This window comes from Talpa occidentalis, unplaced genomic scaffold (genome assembly GCF_014898055.3).
Source record: "Talpa occidentalis isolate TD23 unplaced genomic scaffold, MPIMG_talOcc4v2.1 talOcc4.3, whole genome shotgun sequence".
NCBI lineage: Eukaryota > Metazoa > Chordata > Mammalia > Eulipotyphla > Talpidae > Talpa > Talpa occidentalis.
Window position 1 is genome coordinate 127,402,390 of NW_023603184.1, and position 24,592 is coordinate 127,426,981.

At 47.0% G+C, this 24,592-nt stretch overlaps 1 protein-coding gene across 4 annotated transcripts in view; it reads left to right on the forward strand.

Moving 5' to 3' along the window:
* Window positions 1-24,592, forward strand: part of NRP2 (neuropilin 2) — a 117,029-nt gene that overhangs the window by 2,800 nt on the left and 89,637 nt on the right. For all 4 annotated transcript variants that reach the window (XM_037523901.2, XM_037523902.2, XM_054700018.1 and 1 more), the window contains exon 2: window positions 11,901-12,078. In XM_037523901.2, coding sequence (XP_037379798.1) covers window positions 11,901-12,078 — 178 coding nt within the window. The remainder of the gene's footprint in view (window positions 1-11,900; window positions 12,079-24,592) is intronic.

The window sequence follows — 24,592 nt, forward strand, 5'->3', positions numbered from 1 at the left end:
CAACCCTGGGGCCGCGCTGCGTCACTTGTAGAAAAGCCGAGAGGCCCCGTAGTGCGGGGCAGATCACACCCTGTGAGGCCACAGACAGCCTCCGCCGGAGATGGGAACTCCGGGTAGGACAAGGAACTGGGACCTGCCCAGGGTGGATATTCTCCAGCACCGGGAGAAAACGATTTAAAGCCGTGGGCCACTCGGGCTTTGCGTCGGAGCAGCCGGCTGGCAACTAGGGAAATGCAGGGGGTGGCAAAGGGCGAGGCCCAGTAGACCTCTGACTCACCACCTGTGCGCGGGCCAGGAGGGTGCCCGGCTCAACCGCCCGCAGCGGCAGCAGCGGGACACATTCCCAGAAGGAGTCAGGGGAAAAGGGGGGCGGAAGGTGCATGCAAGGGAGCAATTGAGCAAATAACCCCGCGGCCTTGGCGCCCGGCCTCTCGGACAGGCGGGCGGCCGGGAGGCTGCGTGGGCGTTGCGCACTTGGCTGGGTCTTCTTGCCAAGCCGCCTGGCCAGATTGCAGTGCGGCCGCCTGCCTCACTACCGCCCGGGCTTGGGGTTCGGGGCAGCTCGGCGGGCCCAGCCCGGAGCGCCCCCTCCTGCCTCCCGCTCACCACTCTGCGCTGCTGCATTCCCCCGCCTGCCCTCCAGAGCCAGATCAGGGGGGCTGAGGATCGCAGCGCCCGCCGAGCTGGGTGGCGCGGGAAGTCCGGCGGGACTTGGGGGCTGAGGACTCCCCCGAGCCTGCTAGGGCTGCGGGAATGCACGCAACTCGCACGATCTCTAGCAGCGCAGCGCTCCGAGAGCCGGCTGGTGCCGCGGAACAGGTGAAGAGCACGCGGTGCGCTGGCATCCACGTGGTGGGGCCTTGGCGAGCCCCCCTCACCTCCCCCCACCTCCCCCCAACCCCGTCTCTAACGCCGCATCGATTTGTTTGGGCTACGCAGCAGAAACTAGAGCTGGGCGATCCATAAACATTCTATTAGGCAAAAATATTCCCAGCGAAAGCAAAATCGAGGCACCAGCTTGAGAGGGGCGAGCCAACTCCTGGCCTCTCCTCCTAACCAAGGACACCCCCAGGGTGACGCTTGCGGCATTTCCTCCACGCTGCCCTTTGCCGGAAAGTTAAGTCCCTGCGGCTGTTCTCTCCTCGGGAGAAACCTCAGTAGTCGCCGAAGAGTCCCGCCTCCCCTCCCCCGGCACCTCTCTTTGCGCTCCACGTGAGAAAAAGAAATATTCACCGCGGTGCTTTTCAGTGATTGATTTCTTTTTAATATCAGCACAAGTTAGTGGAGGCAAGGCGAGCTGTGATGAAGCGGCTGCCCCCACCCTGCGCTGGGCTGCCGGTCCTGCAGCCAGGCCCACCCGCTCCGGGCGCCCGGCGGCCAAGCTCGCGTCCAGGAGCGCACGGGGGTGGCGGTGGAAGGAGTCGGCCCGCCCTCTGGGAATCCGGGAGCCGGGAGTCAGGGTGGGAATCAGCTTTCCAAGCCAAGCTGAGGGGACCCGGCCCTACCCTAAAGCGTTTCTGCGGCTTGGGTTGAATTTCTTTTGGAAGGAGAGGGCTCGGGCGCTCGGCGGCGCGTGCTCTCTGCTCGCCCGCCTCCCTCCCTCTGCCTCTGTTCCTTTCGGTTTCTCGCAGAGGAGAGCCCCCTGGCGCTAGCCATTCCCCGCTAGCCGCTGGCCTCGAAACTCCTTTTTGCTGGAGTTAATCGTGGTCCGCAGGGGACTGGGTTTTGCTCCGGAAATCTGCTGCAGCCTGACAACAGGTTTCTGCAGATGGCGGCAGCCCAAATGTCCCCACGTTGGTGCACACCACTGAGGACCCAAATAACCCAAACCCTGTAACTTACCCCCATCCCTCGCCTACCCCTCCGCCAGCAGCGAAGCCGCGACCCTTCATAGGGTTTGCCCCCATTGCCAAGGACACGGGCAGACGAGGTCAATTCAACCTTGAGGTCAATTCAACCTTTCGTCTGGACTGGATGATCAGATAAGAGGTGTTAATTGGCTGTGGGAGACAGGTCTGGGTTCAAACAAATCCTGACGGTCTAGGCGCCGGATAAGGTTTTCAAAGAGGTTTTTTTTTTGTTGTTTGTTTTGTTTTTAGCCTGTCTCCCCCACTTGCGGGAAGGCTTTGACAGGTATCATAATTTGCAAGCAGAACTATAAACTCCTACTAGTTTCTACACAGAAAGTAGCACAGCTTGCTCGGGGCTGTGGGTCTAGCGCTTGCATTCAGTGGGTGCCCAGTAAACTTTACCCCATAAGCAGCTAGTGAAGCTGTTGCCAGTTGCCAACAGACACTGTGCGAACAGTGGAAAGAGAACTCCCCATGAGGGCTGCAGGGCAAGCCCTTTCATGTCCTAGAAGTGCCTGGTGGAGTTGTGAATGCCTCCAGAGCCCCGCAGGTTTGGATATTGATGCCATTGTGTGGAGCCTTCAGGCGAAGCCACCAAACCCCCAACTGGCAAAATGAGAAGTTAGAAGACTCAGTGGCAAGTAACTGACCCCTGGGCTATGGAGTTAGGACTCTGCTGTCCACCAAATGGCTCTCCTGCTGTTGAGTGGGGAGTTCCACCCTCAGCCAGAGAGAGCCCTGTCTTCATGGTACAGAAGGAGCCAAAGGCCAATTCCTACACCTGGAGACATGAATGCAAATAATTGGTTGGGGAGGAGTCTGAGGGGTGGTCAGGGGGCAGAGATACCAAGGACTAGATGATTCCGAGGCTTTTATTTTTTTTTTTTAATCTCAGTCAACTGATGGTTAAAGCCGTCAAGAGAATGAACTGACTGGTGACCCCAGTGGTGGACAGTTGTGAGTGGACAGAATTTCAAGCCAGCTTCGTTGGTATAGTTTTCAGAATATAGTCGCCAAAAATCCAGTTTGGAAAGGCTTTTGGAAATGGAGATGGGATTTTCCTTTTTTAAAAGGGTGGACCAAAAAAGCATTATACCTTTTTTAATTTCTTATGCTGACTAGAAAGGACTTGAAGAGTGACGTCTGGGCAGTAGTAGGTAGTATCATTAACATACTTGAGGTATTTTATCATCTGACCATCATTTGCCATTGGATAATCTTTGAAGCACCCTCCCTGAGTGTTTGATCCTCAGAACTTAGTCTTTGTACAGTCACTTCCAGGTAAGGAATTCACTTTAAAAAAAGAAAAGAAAAATTAACCCTTTCCTGGAAGATACTGAGAAGTTTGTCCTCAAGAACCAACAGCATTTTTCAAAGCTTTGTCAGCCTTCATGAGAAATGGCCAGGGGGCTTAATGGTTTTATTACCTCAGTGGGGTTGAATTCCAGGACATAGTGGCCTTGTAGTGTGGCTTTCCCTACAGGAGAAAGCATCTTCTAAAGGTTTAGGAAGCTGTCAAGTTTAGATAAGGCTGAACTCCTATCCTATGGGACCTTGCTTGTATTAATAAGGAGAAATTAATTTTTAACCACTGGGAACATTGCCAAATTATGTGACCTTTGGCAGACCAGCTGTGCTATAAAAATAAATCCCCCATTTCTGAAAATGCAGCTCCTATCCAGTAGAACAATAACAACGTGGCATTTAGAATAAGGTAGCATGGGGTTGGGCAGAAAACAGAGAAGTATGAGTTGCCATCAAAAAATCCCTCCCACCACAACATTAAGACATGTGGTTTCAGACCTGAGCAACCTATCCGTACACACCCTCCACACCCCAACTCAGGAAAGAGGGCCAAGCTGACAAGGACCTGAGGGCGTGTGTGTGCAGGGAGGGGGGAAGGTGTTAAGTGCTTCCCACCCACTCACACCCCAGCCTTGAACACATCCCTCATTGTTCACACAGACAGATTACTGGCAGAAGGCGAGAAAAAGGAGTTTTCAAACAGGCCAAGCATTTGTCTTTCCTTAAGTACCACTAAATAAGTTAGTCACTGAGAAGTTTTGGGGGAGACCTTCACTGGACTTCCTCTGCTTTTGAAGTTTTGGAGCCAGACAGCCTGGGTTTAAAATCTAGCTCAGCCACTTGCCAGCTCAGTGATCTAGAATACTTAATCTCACAGTACCTCAGTTTTCTCCTCCGTAAAATGCATTCAATAATAGTAATAACTACTTCATGGGATGGTCGTACTGTGTCAGATTGCCCAGAATACTGTTTAGTACAGTTTAAGCCTATTCTGAAGTCAGTTAATCTTTGAAACAGCTTCAGGGGGTTAACTGTCTCTTGTGAACATAGAAAGCACAGTGTTACAATTGTGGTAAGTTTATGTTAATTTTATGAGTTTTTTTTTATAACTAAATAATTATTCATTCTCTGTTCTTACCCCTACTAAACCTTTGTCTGTGTTTTATAAGCATAAGATTATCTCTCACCACACTGTTCTTCAGAGACGCATATTCTCTGCTGGATTCATCTTCGATTTATATCTCCTCTTTGCATTTTTTTTCTCTCCTTGTTCTGCTTTCAGTGTTCTCTCCTGTACTTATTTTTTAAACCTCTCTCCTCTCTTTTCTCCTCTTCCATCCTTCATCACTGAAAGTGTGCTCAGCAGGGAACACTCTGTTGAAGGTGCTCCCCAGAATATGTAATAACTTCTACTCTGGCGATAGGCTCCTCAGCAGCTGAACTCAAAAAAGTCGTCATAAAGACAAAATCGCTTTTACCCAGCAAGACTCTTAATAATCCCATTTCCCTCTGGGTCTTCATAAAAGAGTCATGATCTAATCCAGAAAAAAAGGAGGGGTGGGGGGGACTAGGAGTAACAAAAGGAAAGCTCTCCAGCAGTGGCTGGGGCTGCAGGGGCTGCTGGGCAGCTTTGTGCTCAGGTCCAGTGACACCCTGCCTGCTGCCTCCACAGATCTGGTGATAACCAGTGATTCAGGTTCTGGCTAGTCTTTCAGCGAAGAAGATAAAGGGAATTGCAAATTACTGAACCAAGTGGTAATAATAATTGTTTTGATAAAGGGGAAAAATAAAACAGATGTGCCCAAAAGGCATATTGGGGGCCAGGGAGCGGGAGATGGGGAGGGATGGGTAGAGAAAAGTGGACTGAAACCCAATAAGAGAGCATCTGGTATCAGCCTACAGTTTAGTGATGAAGTAATAATTTGCACCTTCTTGGGGCTACCGACAGCAAACATCTATAACTTGCTTTGGGGAGGGAGGGAGGTGTGTACAGTGAGGGGACAAGAAAGCCTAGTGATATTACCAGCACTAGAATTAAAATCTAAGTATGCTTTGAACTTCATCATCATTATTTGAGGTCAGGGAGTCTACGAGACATAGTTCCACTGGCCCTCCCGCGACCTGTGACTAGGTGGTACTGTCGCAGGCTAGTTATTTAAGTCTATTTAAGTCATTGCTAAAAAGCACTGTAACTAGCAGCAGCTGTGAGTTGGGAAGGAAGGGTATTAGCTGGAGAGGTAGAACAATTTGTGATGGGCTTTCTAAAAATTTGTGATCCTTTTGATATTATTGTAGTCGGTTGTACATTCATTCATTCAATCTCACTGAATCTGACCTTTGGGGAAAGCTCTGGGTCTGATCCCAAAGATGAATCAGAAAGGAGTCATGCCCTCAACTTGCAGGTGGCCCAACAGAATGGGTCACCCTGTCACCCCGTGGGGGATCTCACATTCCCAGGACTTTAGCCTAAGAGGTTGGGAGAACTGGAGGGTGGAGGTGTTGCTGAGCCTGAAAGAAAGGATAGCTGGATCTTTGAGCTGGGAAAGGCAGAAGGGGAAAAGCTGGGGGTGGAGAAATGGACACTGGGTTTGATGGAGAAACACTCAGAAGCTCATTTTAGAATGCAAGACTGCAAATAAGACTGGTAACACTAACTTGGGCCGAATGCAAAGCACAGTTTGCAAGGCCGAGAGGTTTGGATTTCACTTACTGACCAATGGGGAATCACTGATGTTTCAGTGTAAGCTTTCAGTTAATCAAAATAAATGGAAAAAAATTATATTACCTTTTTTTTAACCTTTGGTTTTTGGACCAACCTCATAATTATTCTTCTATTTCCTTCCCCAAATATCTGTTGAAATGGTCAAGAATTGTAATCCCAGATCTCTCATCAATGGCATCAAAATTTCATTTGCAATGAGGGCTGGAAAAGAGTGGACATAAATATAAACTAATGATATTATATTGGCTGCCCTATTGGAATTGCATTTGTTTATGATATAAGATGACAAATAACAAGGTTACCACAGGTGGCAGGATTTGAGGTCAGAGGAGGTAATCACATCAAACTTACATTTTAACGATTAAATAAAGGTTTGTTTTTAGAAGCCAGATTGAGGGGAAGAGCCTCTCCAAAGGCCCTATTTCCAGACCCAATTTCCAGCTGTCTCCTCAGTGAATTCATTGGAGGTGTTTCAGGGAGGCTGCCTCCTTCCATGTTCCTTTTTCCACTCTGGCTTCCCGGTCTCTGGTTCCCCCCTCCCTGCCCTCCCAGCTGGTTCTTTTATTCAAATTTTGAACCTTATCATTGCAAAAGTTCACAGGGATTTCCATTTGCTGTGCCTTCAGGAGTGCATCATTCACTGCCACCCCGGCCCATAAATTGAATAGATTGCATCCCTTCCCAGTTGCCTTAGGAAGTGGTCAAACAGCCGCATTCCTGGGCTGATGGATTGGCTCATTTCTTCCCAGCTTAAGCCAAGATACAGATTTTATGAGACTGTCTTGTGACAGGCTGAAGTCTCTTTGAATAAAACAAAATCCAGCCTCAGCTCACAGAAATAACTCTTTAAAAAGCAGCTTACCAGGGATAGTGAGCAAAATTTGGTTAAAATCCTGAGCAGAGGACTTAGATGATTTGGGCAAGGTATTTGAAAAAACTCTTTTTGTCTTCCTTTTCATGCATCCCTATTGTTGACAGACTCACACACAGAACTGTGTATCCATAATATTTGTAAATATGTCACCACGACTCAGTAAAGAAACCCACGTCAGTGGAGCTAATGTGATTAAAAGAGACATTTGAACTCTCCATAATGCAAGACAGACATGCTCATCTGAAGAACCATGTTTCAGACTTACCAACCAGATGAAATAGGAATAACACCTTGAATAAATGATGAGAAGGGTAAAAAACCCTTCTAATTTTGGTTCAATCTTTGAGTGATAAGGTCTTTTCCCTGTCTCATTATACAGACTTTATCATTTTAAAACTGAAACTGACCTTCAGTTTAGTAAAGTCCTCTCACTTTATAGATAGAAAACAGAGGCTCAGAGTTGTTTAGTAACTTTTCCAAGGTCACACAGCTTGCCAGAGTTGAGACTGCACTTGAAAACAAGGTTTTGTGCTAGTCAGTGAGGCTGTACTTGAACATTAGGCTTCTTACTAGTTAAGTGGCCAGGTGTAAACCTTTTCTCTTTTTAAGTTAAGAGAAAGAGTTTCTTCTTTGCCTTCCTGCTAATAGTTAAATGAAAACAATGCCTTGGAAATTGAAACAGTCTGGGATTATGATGTGGGAAAAGGATAAATTGTAAAGCAAATAAGGTGTGTTATTTTCAGGGGAAATGAAATTGACTGGTTTTCTTCACCAAGTGCCCTCAGGTATATATATAAGAAATAGATGTTTTCTAATCTTTCTCCTCTTTCTCTTTTCTGTGGCATTTTAAAGCAACCAGGGAACTGAGATCTAGTTTACCAGTTTCAAACTCAATTCTAGGAAGCGCTGATGTTCTTACAGAATGAAGGGAGGGACTGGGGGTGGGGGTGGGGTTACTCCATACACTTCTGGTCACCCGAAGTCCCCTACACCCAGGAAGAGCTGCACTTCTCTCTGCTTTGTATTTTGGAGTTCTAGGTAGAGTTCATTCAATGGAAAAAAAAAACAACTATCTCTAAGAAGAATTTTGCAAACTACACAGTTAGTTCAATCCACTCATTGAACTGTAGTTTAGAAGGCTCAGACCCAGGAAGACCAATCCAGGTTATGGATCCAGGCAATGCATCCCTCTCCCTCACTTCTTGCAAATGTCACCCCTACTGGTCCCCATTCCAGTCACCTGGTTCCAGTCCCCCAAGCCCACGTTTGGTAACAACCTGTCTCTGTAATCTCACACCCAGCCAGTGCAAGGTGCCCTGTTTTTGCCAAGGACTTTTCCTTTACTTAAACCATGTGTCTGATTGTCCTTGTGGAACTGCCACATGCAGGCCGTTACCCCAAGACTCCTGCTGTTCCTTCTGTCCCCTTCAAGTAAGCCATTGTAATTCTCATCATTGGCGATTCATTGCTAGAGTTGGGCTTCTTGGGTTTTTGCAAATATTTTATTGTCAAGTTCGAGCCATATGGTTCCTTTAAAACAATGTCAGTGGAATTTCCTTAGAATATCAGATTTTTAAAAAGAGAACCTGTACTTCTCAGTACTTCCTAAAATAATCTTTTACCGTTGAACCAATGATTTGTCATAATGTGGGCTCTATAGTAGGGTATGTTCCCTCTGAGGCTGGCAGACTGCCTGAGAATTAGAAGTAGATGGGGACCAGAACTCTTTACTTGCAGACACAGGGCCAGGGTACCCATAGGCAGCCTCGGGTGGTGCTTAGGCCACCAGCAAAGCCAGGGCACCTGAGAAAAAGAAAAAGAGAGAAAGGGAAAAAAAAAATAATCTGGCTTTGATATTTCAAATAAACCCCCTAAGAGTCATTGTAAAAAAAAAAAAAAAAAAATCAAAACATAAGCTTGAGATCTTAGTGTTTTCTTCCAGAGGGGCCACTTTTAATCCTTTCATTTTGGGGCCTCAGAGATCTTTATCTGGCCTGACCTAAGTCATCCTGGAGGCTTCCCTCCCAGATGTGGGAGAAAACTGCTCTGAAGTGCCCAGGCCTGAGTTTGCCTATTTCTCTTTGGGATATTGAGTTTGCCCCAGGTGAAAAGGTTTTCACAAATAGCTGGAGAAAGAAATCCCTTGTCCACTCACCAAACAGACTCAGTAGCTCACACTTCCACAGGGTCAACTTCCCTTCTGTGTATGGAGGTTTGCCTACAGGCTTTTGCCCTGGAGTTCAACTCTCCTTGGCTGGACAGGCCTCCTCCAAAACAGGACTGAGCATTCAGGCAGCTCCTTTTGGAAGACAATAAATGCCTCCAAAGAAATGGATGGGCTAGCTCTTCAGAAGAGAAAGTTTAGTTGATTTCTATCAGGTGCATGTTTGTATTTAAGAAAACAATGTCCCGCAAAAAATAATGTCATGAAAAATCAATTATCATGAGGAAGTATAGAAGGATTAAGTGTGTTTGCTTTACAATTTATACTGATATAGTTCAAGAATTCGGTTCTCTCCAAGAAAAATAGGGATGGGAGTTTTAGTATTTATAATGGTGAATATATGTCTGTGCAAATGATGTGTGATATTTTATGAGTGGGTGTGAAAGTGTATACAGGACTAAAGTGTGAATTTCTAATACGTGTATGTACCCAAAATGTACTCAATATCTGTTTGTGTGTATTTTGAGAGTGAGTGCCATCCAAACAAGAATGTGAGTTTATAAATGTTTGGATATTGGAAAGGTTAACTACAGACAATGAAGCAGATGTTTTAATGCATTCTCAGATATTTTAATAAGTGTCTTGATTTTTATCAGATAAAGGAAAGACAGAAAAAAGAGATGGATGACTCCTTTTTCTTTGGTTAAGTAAATTTTTAACAGCAGAAAACAGAGACAGCTGTGTGTCATCTATGGGATATATATATATACATATATATATAAAAAATTTTAGTAGGGAAATTATTATTCTTGGTGAGGATGAGAAATGAAACCTTCCTATGAGGAAGTTTCCTGTCTTTCTTGCTGATTGTGTGATGGTGTAATTACTAAAAACTTAAACTTGGGGGGCAGGGAGCTGAAGGGGAGAAGTTGTCCCTTCTGGAGTAACTGAAGACAAGCAGGGACGGGGGTGGGGGAAGAGGGGGAGAGTAGACAAACCTTAAAGGTCACATTCCCGCTGATGAGCTCCAAGGGGAAGAGAAGTGTGGTTTGGGGCTTGAGTTGGGGCTACGCTGCCATTTTTTCAGCAAAAGACCTGGCAGAGGGGCTGCTGCTCCCTGTTGCAGTGTCCTCCCTCCCTGCTTGCTTGGTAAGAGCAGCTGCTGGTCTAAGGTCCCCATATTTTACCTTCTCGAAGGAACCCACTCAGCCCTGTTTGATAAGCCTGAGCCAGGACCAACGGACCACAATTTGATTTGCTGGCAGATGTTGGGTGCCCAGCATGGGGCAGTAGTGGGGATCCCCAGGAAGCCTGCGGGGGATCTGCTGCACTGGTCTCAGCGTCAGCCTGATGTTCCTCTGGGACGTGGGGCCCATTGTCCCTGGGCTAGCAGGGTGCAGGATCATTAGTTAGAAGGTGATGTGGTCTCTGCTAGCCAGAGGAAATGGCCTGCTTTGTTTTCCACTCAGTAGGAAATGGAACCTGAATCCATTAGATTCTGGGCAGTTCAGCATTGCACAGTTTGAGCTCCTGGAGGCGCCATGCCTAAAAGGCGACTTAGGCGGATTCGTGTGTCCCGACCACCATTGTGCCGCGTGCCCATCTTTTATGCATTTAAAGCCTGTCAGGCTGGTAATCTAAAGCAGAGGTCTACAATGCCAACAGACACAGGGAATAGTAAAGTGCACCTGTAGAGTTAAAAAATGCATGACCCTTTCCCTCAAAGAGCGAACAGGGGAGAAAGACCCCCGTCCTGTAGGGTGGCTGCTGAGCAGTAATACATAATTCACGGGCCCATGCTGCTCCATGCAGATGGCGATATTAAATCATGATTGATGCTAAGAGAGGCACACATCTCAGGAAGGTCTCTGAGAGGCTTCTGAATATTTCCAGGTCTCGTGTGCCTCCCGTTCTCCTGTTCTACTGTGGTATTAAACAAAACCCCCCATTTCGCAGGCACCCCTCCTGGGGACTGTAGAACTTCACTTCCAAGTATGTGAGATTCTTCAAATGTCATCACCCACCTTTTCTGCCTTTGAAGATTGCCCCCTTCCCTCCTAACCCACATGAAGCTGTTTACCTCCAGCCAGGCACTGCTGGGAAGTGGGGGGGCTGTCTTTCCCTGCAGCTGCCTTTCAAGCAGCTGACTGGCTGGACAAAGCAGCAGCACACTCTGGTGGTGGTGACCAGGCAGGCGGGACAGTGGGCAGAGAGCTTGGAAAAAACACAGGCGTCCACTCAGCACAAAGCACTTTTGTCGAAACTCCGAAGTTAGAGCCAGTGGATTCTTCAATGCAGATTTTTCCACTCGGTGTGTAATGAAATAATAAATCGAATTTGTGGTGTATGTGGAATTAAATGTTTGGGGGATTTGCTTTTTCTTTCTTTGAAAAAAAAAAAAATGCTGAAATCACCCTCCAGGGTCTGTTCTGGTCCAAAGCTGAAAATGCTTCCTCCACATCACATGTAATTGTTACCAGGCTCACTTGTGGGTCGGCACCACAAAACCACTATTGTCAGTTCCCGGAGACTTTACTGCTGGCTGCCTGGGCTGGGCTGGGCAACACCAAATATCATGAAGGATTTATGAGATGAAGATAGAGAGGAGAGGTTTGAAGAGGGAAGAAGATGGGCCCAGGAGGGGAGTCAGGAAAAGGCAGGAAGGCATGTTAGGTTGCTGCCTCTTGCCTTTTTAATCTCCAAGCATGTAATTGGGAATATTTATGACCGTTTTCTGGAATATTTTCATTTGGGGGGGTGTGTGTGCCCGCATGTGTTTGCTTGGTGAGTAGGGGTTGGGGGCAGAGGGGGATTGAGCTGAAATAATCTCTTCCACTGAGTGAGTAAGTGGGTTAGTCTTCTGGACTGCCATAAAAGGTCTGTGAAACAGTTTTAATCAGGCACTGAGAGAGAAGAGAAACGGGGAGGGGAAAAAAAGGCTGTAACATATTTGAAGTTCTTAGGCTTGATTGCCTTCTCTTTCAGACCCACCCTGCGGAGGTCGCTTGAATTCCAAAGATGCTGGCTACATCACCTCCCCAGGTTACCCCCAGGATTATCCACCCCACCAGAACTGTGAGTGGATTGTTTACGCCCCTGAACCCAACCAGAAGATTGTCCTCAACTTCAACCCGCACTTTGAAATTGAGAAACATGACTGCAAGTAAGCACCCCCTCTGCCACTGTGTGTCCTTGTGACTCACACCCCCCACACCCCCCACCTCCCCTCCTGACCCCTGCTGCTGCTGCTGCTCTGCCCCCTACTGGTAGCAGCCCTCATCCCAGGACCTGCCAAATGGTGGGTCTGTCTTGACGCAGAGAGGAGCCTCCACATGACATTTTCTTTCGGGAGGAGTAAAGGCGACAGTATAGAGGAGAGACTGGAGTAAAGACTAGTCCCCTATCTTCAATGCTGGCCATGGATAATTCCATGTGGGGCTGGGGGGTCGGCTACAAAACACCAGCTCTAGCTTGGGGATTTATCTCCCTATTTCCATTGCTACACACATCGGAGCCCCATCAGCTTTCTTTTATAAAACAGTAGCCAGAACCTCAAGTAGAAACTTCCTCTCCATCCAGGCATGGAGGGGTCCGCTATTATTTTATGAAGCAGCAGCTGGTTTCCTTACAGGAGCAGAGTTTAAAGTCTGAGTCTATACTTTTAAAAAGTCTGAGTCTATACAAATCGGGTCCGTGGTGTGCACTGATTCTTGGTATGTGCCGCAAAAGCTAGAGTCGCAAAGCTGGCGTATGGACTTCTTTAACAAACACTCTTCTAATAGCTTTACAAATATCCATCCTTTCCATCCTCACCACAGTCCTGGGAAGTTGGTGCCATCACCATCTCTGTTGTGCAGACGGGAAAGCAGAAGCCCAGAGAAGCTAAGTGAATCCCCCAAGGTGACTCAGCTGGTCTCACTACAGTGCTTCTGTCACCTAGGAAATGTATGGTTCAGGTGATACCAAATGGGTGTTTAGCCATTTGTGAATCCTTTAGAAATGCCATGGTAGCAGCGGGGTTCCTGTAAATTGAGGTGAGGGGGCCAGGCAGTGGTAAAATGCCAGTTATGTGATTGTGTTCTGTACTGGCTAGAGGCCCTTCTCATAACATCTTTCCTTATTGAAAACAAAAGTGAAGAAGAATGTCTGCTCCAAACAAGCCACTGCTCTGATAAGTGTTCGGTGCCTCCTCAGATGAATAAATAGTCTGAACTCCCCCTGTGCCAAGGCCCTGAGTGCTGAGATGTGCATAAAGGGGCCAGCTAGCGGGAGAGGTACCAGGGAGCAGGCCTAGGGCCGGGCCAGCGCTTCCTGGTGGAGGAGACCGCCCCTCCACCGGAGCTAGACTGTCAGGCACATGAGTCAAGGTTATTGTCTCCTCCTCAGGCTACTTTGCACCTACAGATGGGTTTTCTCCTAATAAGAGGTATTCTTGATGGGAACCGAAAGCTTTCTCAGATGGATGCCTTGTGTGACGTAGGGTCATGAGACGGTGTTTCTAATCCCAGACCCACTCCTGACTCAGTGTGTGACATAAGGTAACTCAGCAGTTCCTCTTTGTCTAAGTTAAATGCGCACCATTTGCACAGTATCTTCAGGCTTCCGATTCCCTGCCAGTGAACTTTACCAAGAATTTCTGTTAGAAGAGCTTCTTTATGAGGCTTTTTTTGTGCTTGGTGCCTTTGACTGGGCTGCAGCAGGCTGGCACAGACTGCAGCATAATGTACAGAGAGCTTGGATCTGAGCTCAGAGAAATTTGACTAAGCACCTCTCTCGACTGAGGGCCAAATTCTGTTATGCTTATGCCAGCAAATCTCCCAGGGAAATTGCTAAGAGGTCATCTTATGGATATTCATAGTGGCAGGGGGAGCATGGCTTTTGGAAGCAAAAACTCAGGAGCTAGTGAACATGACTTAAAACATGTTGGGGAATACAAAAGGGGAAGAAAACATGCTTCTGCCCTGTGGAGGTTTGTGGGGGGATACCCCTTCTGCTCCCCAGGATGCAGACCTGGGGATGGGGCTCCTAGAACCTCTGGCAATGAAAGGGACAAAGACATTTCCTCTTGCTGCGTTTGAGCAGGGGAAGCAGGCGAGTTACAGGTTATCTTCTGGCTGTCATCCTTACTAAGTAACTTCCTGTTTTTCTCCCCATTCTGTCATTCCATGCTGTTGGCTTGAACTGAAAAGGTCAGGAAGGTCAGAAAAAAATCTTTCTGGGGTCTCTTTCGCCTGGTGCCAAATTGTCAGAAACACTCCATTAGGGTCAAGACTTAACTGCTTAATTTCAACCCTAATTCTCTCTCCCTCTCCAATTTCTCCTCCACTCCCCATTTCTCGCTTCTTAATTTTTTTTTCCTATTTAGAAAGACACATCCGCTTCTCTCAATCGCTCACTCTACAAGGTATTTTTAACATTTTCCCCTGGCCATTTGCTTTCAGAATAAGTGGGCCTCTCCTCCCCCACTGCCTTGTTTCACTTTCTTGTGAAAGGAACAATTAATCTAATTGAAGTCCTGGAAGTTCTGTCTTGGGCCCCCTCTTTCCCTCTCATTTTCCTTCCGAGGGAGCTCCTGGGTTTGGAAGTACTTAATATCAAAGGGAAGGAGCCTCCAAACCTTTCATTCTGTGTGCCTGTTTTGCATTGGATTTGGTCATCAAGGTCCATAGGGTGCATATTCACCAAGAGAAAATTTCCTCAACTGTCCTTCGAATGAGAGAACCCAGCAGCAACACGCTGGCAAAAAGGGAACTGAGTAAGAAAGTCAGGGGGAAAGTCAGCCCTGCTGTGGAGAAAGGCAGGGGTCAGCATGCCTGGGCTGGGCTTTTCCTTCATCTTTCTATGCCCAGGATGAACTGCAACGATTGCCCGTGACCTGCGAACAGGACCTCATATAAGGGGATTATCCTGACCACTGGCCCCTAAACCCTTGGTTCTGTGTACCTAGCCATCAGCATCCCAAAGGTCAAGGCCATTGCTGAATAAATCCCAGACAGACCTTTTCCCCTCATTGTCTTTTATTAATTTTATTCTGTTTAAGCTTACTGTCTGCTTGGAAACTTTCGCTCACAAGCTGTGGCTTTGCCTGAGTCAGTGTGATCCAAGGCCACCATCTGTGGTGAGCTCCCTGCTCCTCCCTCAGGCCATTTGCAGGAACCCAAACCCCCAGCACCCACAAGCTGTTTGGGGCCTATTCATGGACTGTGGGCAGAGCCCAGAGGTCCCCAGCGCACTGCTTGGTTGGTGTGGCCAGGGACAAAAGGTCAAGACTGGGGCCATGTGAACAAACAAGGAGAAGCTACTTGGTTCCCTATGGTAGGGAAGAGGGTCCTGCTGCCTTTCTCTTGAGTCATCAGCCTACGGGCTGAATGTTAGGGTTTTAGAAACATACCAACACAAAGTTGAATATCCTTTTCCCTTTCTGAAATCTAAAATAGATGTGCTTTTGAAAACAGCCCCCCTGTGTATGAGGTATAGCTTTCTCAGGCATCCTGCAGTGGGCAGGCATCCACCCCAGCCTGGAGGCTCAACCAAACAAAACCAAAAGCGAGAGTCTGTATCCTTTCAAAAACTGGTGTTTTCCAGATGAGTATCTTAAAAACCAGTTTCACAAAGAGCAAAAACCATTTGGAAGACTTGAAAGGACATATTTCAGGCTGAAAAGCCCACCCAGGAGTGTATACTAATGATTGTGTGTGTGTGTGCGCGTGTGTGTGTGTGTAATACAACATCACATCTGCCATGTAGCCTGAGGAGTGGCCCTTCCTCTAAGTGAAATTTCCAGATACCCCTTTAAATTCCGAAAGTCCTTTTGAAAAAAGATTTCTGATAAAGAGTGTGCTAAACCACGTGCCACACTTCCCAGCCCTCGTCAACAAAACCATTATGAGGGAGTCAGCTTTTCCTTGATGATTCAAGCTTCTCTTTCTAGATTTCACTCTGTGACAGAGGCTGAGTTGTGTCAAATCTAGATCAGATAGCTATGATTTGAATTTTTGTTGCCTTTTTAAACTCCCCAGGCCTCAGTTTCCTTATCTGCAAAACAGTGATAGTAACAACCACCTTGCAAGAGCGGGGTCTTGTTTGCGTAAATGTATAACACATTAGCAACCGTGTTAGGATCTTTGTACTTTGTCAAAGTTTTCTCTATCCAAGGTATTGCTGCACTTTGGATCTGAGTACCCTGCCACCTGGAGCTTCCTCTTTTGACCTGCCTTTTACCCTTCTGTTAGGGATGGGTTTTACTCAGGAGGTCTTCCTGCCTATTGGGAAGTTTTGGTTCTGGGAGTCTAAGCTTTACTCCCAGGTCAGGGCAATCCCAGGACCAACTCACCTGGCTTGCTTCAGCCAGCCAAGCTCACAGCAGAGTGAGGACTGGGGTACCCCATCCCCAGGGAGCATCAGTATGTGGAGTCCTTGGCATTAATTGAGCTGTTCATGAGCTTTTTTCTGAATTCCCCCCACCCACTCACCTTCTACCTTCCCATTCTGGATAGTCCTAGGTTTTGGAGACATTCGACCTCAGGCTAAGTGTCCTGCATAAACTAGGTACTCTTGTGTTTATTTGTAACAAGAGGAGCTGGGCTAAATAGATGTCTGTTTTTCCCAAAGGTTAATATCTTAGAAAGGTAGTGATTTCCCAGGTTGATAAATTGACTACAGCAAACAGAAGGAACAGACTAGACCTCAGTGATCCAGACAACAAAGATTCGCTGAGTTCAGTAAATACCCTTGATTCTAGTCAAACAAGCAAATACAGCCTCCTGTCTGCACGAGCCCTGGTGAATGCCCAATGCTCAGGCTCACCTCCCTCTGCCCTCCTCCGTGACGGGTTCCTCTTCCCCTCAGTTTCCTTGATTCCACCAGTTCTTTCTTATGGGCCCCTACTCTGAACTTGCAGACCATTGCATATCACCTGGATTTGCTTGCCTTCAGCACATGTAGTCATCTGTGCTCTGAGCACATGACTTCTCAGACCACATGTGTCTGTCCCCTGGAGGATGCTAAGCAGATGAGTGCAGGTGATGTTTCTGTGCTACTTTTACATTTGAGATGCCAGGACCTAGGCCAGTGCAGCATGAACTTGCATTGAAAGGCAGACAGCTGCCTTCTCTCCTCATCCATCTTATGATGTGACACAATGACAGCAGAAGGACAAGTCACAGACTTACGGAAGTCACTAAGCTCTCTGTGACTTGGTCTCTCTCAAAAGAAATGGCACTAGATCATTCATTAGCTCATCTAGAAAGTTGTTAAACACACTCACACGTGCAGTGTGAGTCAATTCTATTTTTTGCCTTGATGGAACTTAGAGTCTGGGAGGAAGCAGGAACCACAGAAATATGGTTTGGTGGTGACCAGTCTAGAGCACACCTAGAAGCGTGGCACTTACATACATCACATCGTCTCAGTCAGTCCTTGAAAAATCCTATGAAGTCACTATTACTCTTCCTATTGTACAGATGAAGAAATTTGGGCTCAAAGAATTGAAGCATCTGGTCCAATGTCCAGCTCTTAGAAGTGGGAGAGAAGGGGCTTGAAGCTAGAATACTTTACTTTGTATCCTGTGCTGTTTACTCATGCTCCATTGCCTTCCCTAAGAACATGTGTTCTGAGCATGTTGTATGAGCCCACAGCACTGAGACCCACCCTAGGCTGGAGAGATCAGGAAAGGCTCCCTGGAGGAGGTGATGACTGCACCAATCCTGGAAAATTTAGACAGACATGAGGGAAATGTGTCTAGCCAGTGGGCCAGGGAGAGCAGCATGTCAAAGACAAGAAAAGAAGACAATGTGATGCCTTTGAAACCACAGTCATTAAAGGGTCCTTCTGTGCTCTGATACAAACTCTCTTCTTTCGCAAAGAGGTTCTTGAACAACTACTATTTAATTTTATTTCCTAGCCAAGCAAACAACTTCTGCCATCTCCTTAGGGAGAAGGATTATAGCCAGGAAGCTGCAAGACAGATTATAGGAACTCTCTGCTGCCCCAGCCTCTCTGGCCTGGGTCCCTATAGTCTCATACTCTATATCCTAGGACCTCCAGTATAATGAAAATGGGGTTTGGCCTGGGGTCGTAAGGGTAACATTCTGGATTAAGCTCTATTCGTCAGTTTACTGCACAGGACTCTCTCTGAACACACGTCTCTTTCCTATGAACAGAGGGCACCGGGCCACATTGCCCAATTGGAGGTGTGGCTTCGCTGGTGTCTCTGAAACTCTGGAAAACCCAACAAAGCAGAGTGAGTGTTCTCTGTGGTTCAGTAGGATATCTTGCACGCAGGCGAGACCCTTAGGTTAATTACTCATGACATTATTACAAATGAACTGCTTGCCCAACCACAGAAATATTCTAATTCCCCCAAGGAACCAATGAGTAGCGATACTTTTCTATATTGCAGCAACCCTGCTAATGACAGAAACAGATCCCCCTCCAGGTATGTGGTGCAATAAACGGAACAATTTTTCTCACTTGCACTCAGCTGGCAGCTGACCCCACGTACCCCAACCTTGACCAAGGGCTCCACCCAGCAACTTAACTTGCCCGAAGAAGTGGGGAAAAAACAACCACAGATTGTTCTCCTGCTCCTCCTACCAAGGCTAAAGAGCAGTTGGGACAACGGTTATTTTTGGCAGTTTGTTTTTAAATATGCGATGTTGCAATCCCAACTCTCCAAATGCAAGCTTCATTGTGGATGTCCTTCTTAACAATGCATTTTATCTTCTGATTGAGAAAATCACTTGAGATTTTCTGGCACACAATCCCACTTGTTCTGCCTCTCCACCCTGGCACCTTCTCTGAACCCAGAGATCCCAGAGGGCAGTGTCTCACCCCATGTAACTCCATGTAATTCTCCCATCTAATTACACCGGGTGAGAGTCTGTCTTAAGAAATTCAGTGGGAGCTCCAGGTGTGGAGGGGATAAAGAGAAGGAAATAGATCAAGTAAAGAAATTAGATTTTTCTAAAAAGGGATTTGTGTCTTTTTCTGTAGCCATGAGTCTTATAGGAAAAAATGTATTTCTCTTTGTTTTGTCCTTTTTAGTGGCAGGGAGACTTCAACCTTTGGATTAAGAGAAACTCAGATAATTTAATTCCATTCTATTTCAGACTGGATAAATCATCCCAGGGGAAAAAAAAAAGAAATTAAGAAAAAAAAAAAAAGAATGTACATATACATACATATAAATATATATAAAATAGCTGCCATTTGTCTTTGCTTCTACAAAAGAGCTTCCATAATCGTCCTTCATTATGAGACCTAGTGCCTCACAACTCATCGTGGTTGATTACAGAGTAGATGGTTGTATTTAATTTACATAATCAAAATTTTTTTTTTTCCCTAGAAGAAAAACCCCTGAAAAATGTTAGCTGGGTCAAAATTAAATTTAAGAAAAAAGGAAAGGAAAAAAGATTAGGGAGGGCAGAGAAGGACCCCACACGCTAAAGGAAAGATCACAGGACTTTTGGGGCATGTTTTCCTAGCTTTGTAGGCAAGCACCTTGGCACTCCCTGTGTATTTTTCTGGTGCGCCCCATTAGGGACTGAACTGTGTGTTTGTAGGTGATGTGTCTATGGGGGTGGGGGGCTCTCACTAGACAGTCGGGAGACAATAATAGCAAACATTCATTGAGCTCCCGACAAGTGTCAGGTGCTACTACTCCGAGAACTTTCCATGTTTTACTCCTACCACAAAATTAGGAGGCCAGAACTACTGATATTCCCACTTAACGGATAGGGGTAGGGGGCGTCACTGAAGCCCTGAGAGACCACATAAATTGTAATGGTAGGGCTGGGGTTTGAAGCCTGGCCTTCCCAAGTGACCTTCATTTACCTGTGTCCCTGTGTCCAGAGCTGTCATCTGCTGTCCCACCGCCTAGGTATTGGGGGCCTCACTGATTACCTTCGATATCCTTGACAAGCCTTTTCCTTTTCTCTCTTTATTCCTTTTCTTCACCTCTTCCTGCCATGTGGTCACCTCCGGATGCCAGGAGGGCAGTCAAGGAGAGAGATCTTTCTGTGTCTTTAAACACAAACTGGAGGCCTGATTCAGTCAATAGTGTCCGTCTGCCTCCCTGTCATCCACCTCCTACTCCCTGGCTCCCTCCAGCCCCCCCCCCCACCATTCTCTTCAAACTCCCTGCCATGCTCCCCCCATCACCACCTCACTCTCCATCTGGAATCCGAAGACGCGAGGGCTAGTAATAGAGTGTCAGCGGAAGTAATTGATTCCTCACACAGAGAGAATTCTCCTGCCTTTAGTGTCAATGGAGCTGAACCAGAGTCTTGGAGGGTGAGCGAGACATGTAAACAGTCCATGGCTGAGCTGTCAGGGCGAAGCGAGACGTACCAGCAAGAGAGTGAGAGGGAAAACGGGGGAACAAATAATTGTTTTATTGGAAAGGAGAGGAGTAAATAATATTTCAGCCCAGGAATTGGCAGTTTGAAAGGGATGGTTGAGAGCTAGAAGCAGGATTTGTGATGCAGGTTTTAATGGAGGAGGTTTTCTTTGTCTTGAGGTAGGAGGTTTTGGTCCCCCACCTCCCCCTTCTCCCATTATCATCATTATTATCATTAAAATAATTACCGTAACAATTACAGTTGATGAGACCTCGGGTTTATAGAGCACCTTTCATCTAAAAGTTCAAAGTGATTTATCTATGTGTCATCCCTTTGAGAGTAGTAGGAGGGTAAGAAAGTCGTATTATTTTTTGGTCTTATCCGTTAGGAAATAAAAGTCCAAGCAGATATAGGATTAGTCCAAGCTTCAGGGCAGGCCTCTGGGTTAAGTGTTGGGGTACAAACTACTCTTCTGGGGATCTCTATTGCCTGCCACTCTCCGGGGCCTCCATCCTTGCATGGCCTCCACAGCTCATCCCTGGCACCAAGGTTTCCTCCCACGCCAGGAGGGACCTGCTGGTGGCTGCAATATGGTGGCCAGCCAGCCAGCCAACAGCTCGGTGCACAAAGCAAACAGGCATAAATAAAGGTCCTTTGAGGTCTGACTCACTGCTCTCATCCTGCTAGGAGACTTCCTGCAATCTGGTTCACTTTCTTGTAGAAGCTGGTGGCCTTTCTAGACATATTTCTACCCGGTCTTCTTAGTCTCCAGCCAAGAGTACCCAACATTCCCGAACATTTTCTGCTTCCACCCCCAGCAAACCTCAAGCAGTTCTTTCAGGATAGGTGGGACATTTCTGTGCAGGGTGAGGCGAGGACTTGAACACGCCTTGTGTGCATGGGGCGGCTTTTGTGCCAGCACAGCCTCAGCACCTTCAGAACATAGCCTTCGAACAATGTGTGGTTACCAAGTGGTGGTTTTGGAGGTGGAAGCAGATCCTGCGATCTGCCCACTGAGTACGTGTTCAGAATCTCACCCTGGCGTGGCAGCAACCCCTTCCTGATTGCACATCAGTGCAGACCCACCATTTCCACACAGAGGGCTCTTTTTTGTGTGGTAGTTTGCCCCTGGAGCCAGGAAAAGCTCAGAGCTCTGTAACCTGAAGCTCCAAGTGAGTGGAATCCAAGGACAGGGCCCATCACACCTGCCACCTACGCCCAAACTGTCTGCTGCTAGCATTTCTGCATGGCACGTTTTTCAGACAAGTTTTGTATTTTCCAAGTTTTCTTGTGGAGACTGAATGCCAGGAAAGAGGGCTAGAAAAATGCCTGGGAACTTAAATCCCTGGAAAAGCATAAAGGACTTTTCCGATGCAGCAGTTGATTCCCTGGTGCCCAGAACACCTCGTTCCCAGCAGGCTCCCATTTTTTTGACAGATGGGAAAGTTGTGATTTGCCATTCCAATTAGACCCTGTGGGAGTCAGGGCTAGTGAGCCCCTGCCCCAGGGGGAACCATTTATCCAGCCAAGTGCAGGGGCACTGCCAGCGCACCAGGCCTGGGGATAGGCTGGTCTACTCTGATTTCCCCTCGGAGGGTACCAGGTAGCCCCATCAAAATGGTCCCATTTATGAGATGAGGCAAACTGAAGCATGGAAGCTTAATTGACTCAGGCCAGCTTAGGACATTTTCAACAAGTCTTTGTCCCGGCTGTGTTTCACCTTCACTTAGAAGCACCAGGCTGCTGGTGACTGGACATAATGGTGGGCTCCTCCTACCCGCTTTCTACTCTTGGTATCATTGCAGAATGCTAGCAAGGGGTCTGAGCTGACTGCAGTGAGGATTTTATGGGCATGTAGAACCAGCAGAAGAAAGACCCAGCAGTCACGCTGATTATGGCCTGCCTAAAAGCCTTAAACTTCACACTGGCACTGCTTGCCTAGAAAATCGTTCCTTACATAAGCAAACACGTTCCATCCAAGTTGGCCTCTAGGGTGTTTGCTGGTCCAGGAGCAGAGCGGATCCTTGGCCCAACAGCCTCAGGAATGTGCAGTGCTGGGGAGCCAGGTCAGCGGGGGGAAGCGGTGTTCAGTCAGCGGGTCGGGGAAGAAGTGGTGGAAGCTTTGTTGTGTGCCCTTAATTCTCTGAAAGTTCACCTACAGGGAGACTTATCAGACACCCTGTCTGGAGCAGCCTCCTTCCTCACGTTGTGAGGCGATCTTGGCAGCCTGCTCAGTGAGGAACAATGAGATCGGCGGGGCCCTCTCCATCATCCCAGAGCTTCTGAGGAAAAACAACCAGCAATTATAAATAGATGTTATTTGTAGTTTCCATTTTCTTGCCTTCAAGGTTTTCTGGAATAATTCCTTCAGTTTGTTTTGGGTTACTCTCTTTACATACTTCCTTTGCTGGGTGGTCAGATTTCCTTCCTTCTAAAGAGCCAGGGCGACCCTGGCTATGAGGGGACTGCGAATAATCTCAAAACATGAGAGATTTGTGGTCGGAAGAAATGGAGGAAGAAAATTGAACTGCAACAGCCACCTTTACATCTTTTTTTTTTTTAATTTATTTATTTATACAAGCACTGGGTACAGTCAGAAGTGCGGGAGGGTGAGAGAATTCACCAGAGCCAGAGCGGAGAGCAGAACAGGCAGACTGACGAAGTACACTGCTGAGGGCAGCAGCGGGGGGCAGGAGAGGTCTGCGCGCCATGTGGGACCCTCGCCCGGTGGCCGGGGATCGAACCGGCTGTGGGCAGCTTCGCAACCCAGCGCTCAACCACTGTGCCACCGGGAAGGCCTGCAGCAGCCACCTTTAAAAAGGCACCTGGCACCAACATAAACACACAAACTTTTGTGTCTTGTCGCTGTTTGCATCCCTGGAATAAAGTGACAAGTGATGCCGATAGTAACAACAATAACAATGGTGATGATAACAATAGCAGCAGCAATGATAACTAACATTTACTTATTGAGCATTTACTATGTGCCAGGTACTGCGCTGAGCTGTTGATGTGCATTAATTCAATATGTATTGGAGGGAAGTTGAGTACTGTTCGGGGGCCAGGGGGTGGTTTTGAATCTGGCCTGGTAGACTGGTTCAGAGCCTGGTTTCAGGAACACCAACTTGAAGTGAAATCTCAGAAGCTCAAGTGACTGCTGATGGGTTTGTATAGGAGGAGGAATTTTAGAAACTGCCCCCGCCACCCCTTCTAGCACTGAGGTTGGGGACATTGAGGCTGCCTATAATTTTGCCACTTTTCATGTAATCTTCCTGTGTTTGTCATGTGTCTGATTCTCTGAGAATCAGAGAGGATAAATGCCTTCCTTGCAGCCCTGCCACTAGTAAGTGCTGGAAAGTAGACATGCCTGTCTACACAGTCCATGTACTACCTCCCAGAGTTCACACTCCCATGGACAGATACGTGTCTACATAACAGCAATGTGGTTTGGGGGCACAGGCCCCTTTCCTTAGTAAAACATTCATGCAAATGCACAAAATTTCTGCCTACATTTGTAGGGTTACAGGTTAGGGGACCTGCTGCAACGCATCTGTGGATACTACTAGCAATCCACGTGCTTACGAACATGTGCTCGAGATGATACTTTCAGAGCTTATAAATATACAGGCTACTGTTTTCTCACTCGATGGGCCATATGTTCACATATGGGTGTATATGTGCTTATAAAAATACTTCACTTAAAAAAATTAATATGTTATCCCATCTGAACACTTTCAAGCTAGAGCTGTACTGGGTGATTCTTGAAACCATGAATTTCAAATCTGTTCACTGCTTCTATCAGTGATTTGTCTGTTATTTTTGGCAAGTTGTATAGGCTTTGTTTAAACAAAACAACGAAAATTTTTTTTAAAAAAAAGATGCAGTTATGTCTCTAACTGAGACCTAGTAGATTCTTTCCACGTGGTACCTTTTGATGCTTTTACGCTATCGCAATCTGGTATTCTCTTTGCTGTTAGATTGTCATTCAATGATGAAGCACACGGATGGATATGGTTCTGTGCCTGGGAGTCAAGGTGACCAGGTAGATTCAAGGGCAGCCTCACATTTTTCTCTTTATGTGACCTTGGGCAGGTGGCAGCCTTGCTTTCTGCACCTGCAAATGAATAACCTAACAGGGCCTGGTGTGGATGAAATGAGGGTTAAATGAACACATAGAGCCTAGCCCATAGTAAATGGTCAGTGAATGTGAGCACTGGCCATGAATGTACCTGCTTCTGATAAAACGGGTGGTTCCCAAAAGAGAGGAATTGAAGGAAATGAAATTTGCTTCTTGAAACACCTGCCTGATGCCAGGTGATTTCTCCATAAAGGTGGAAT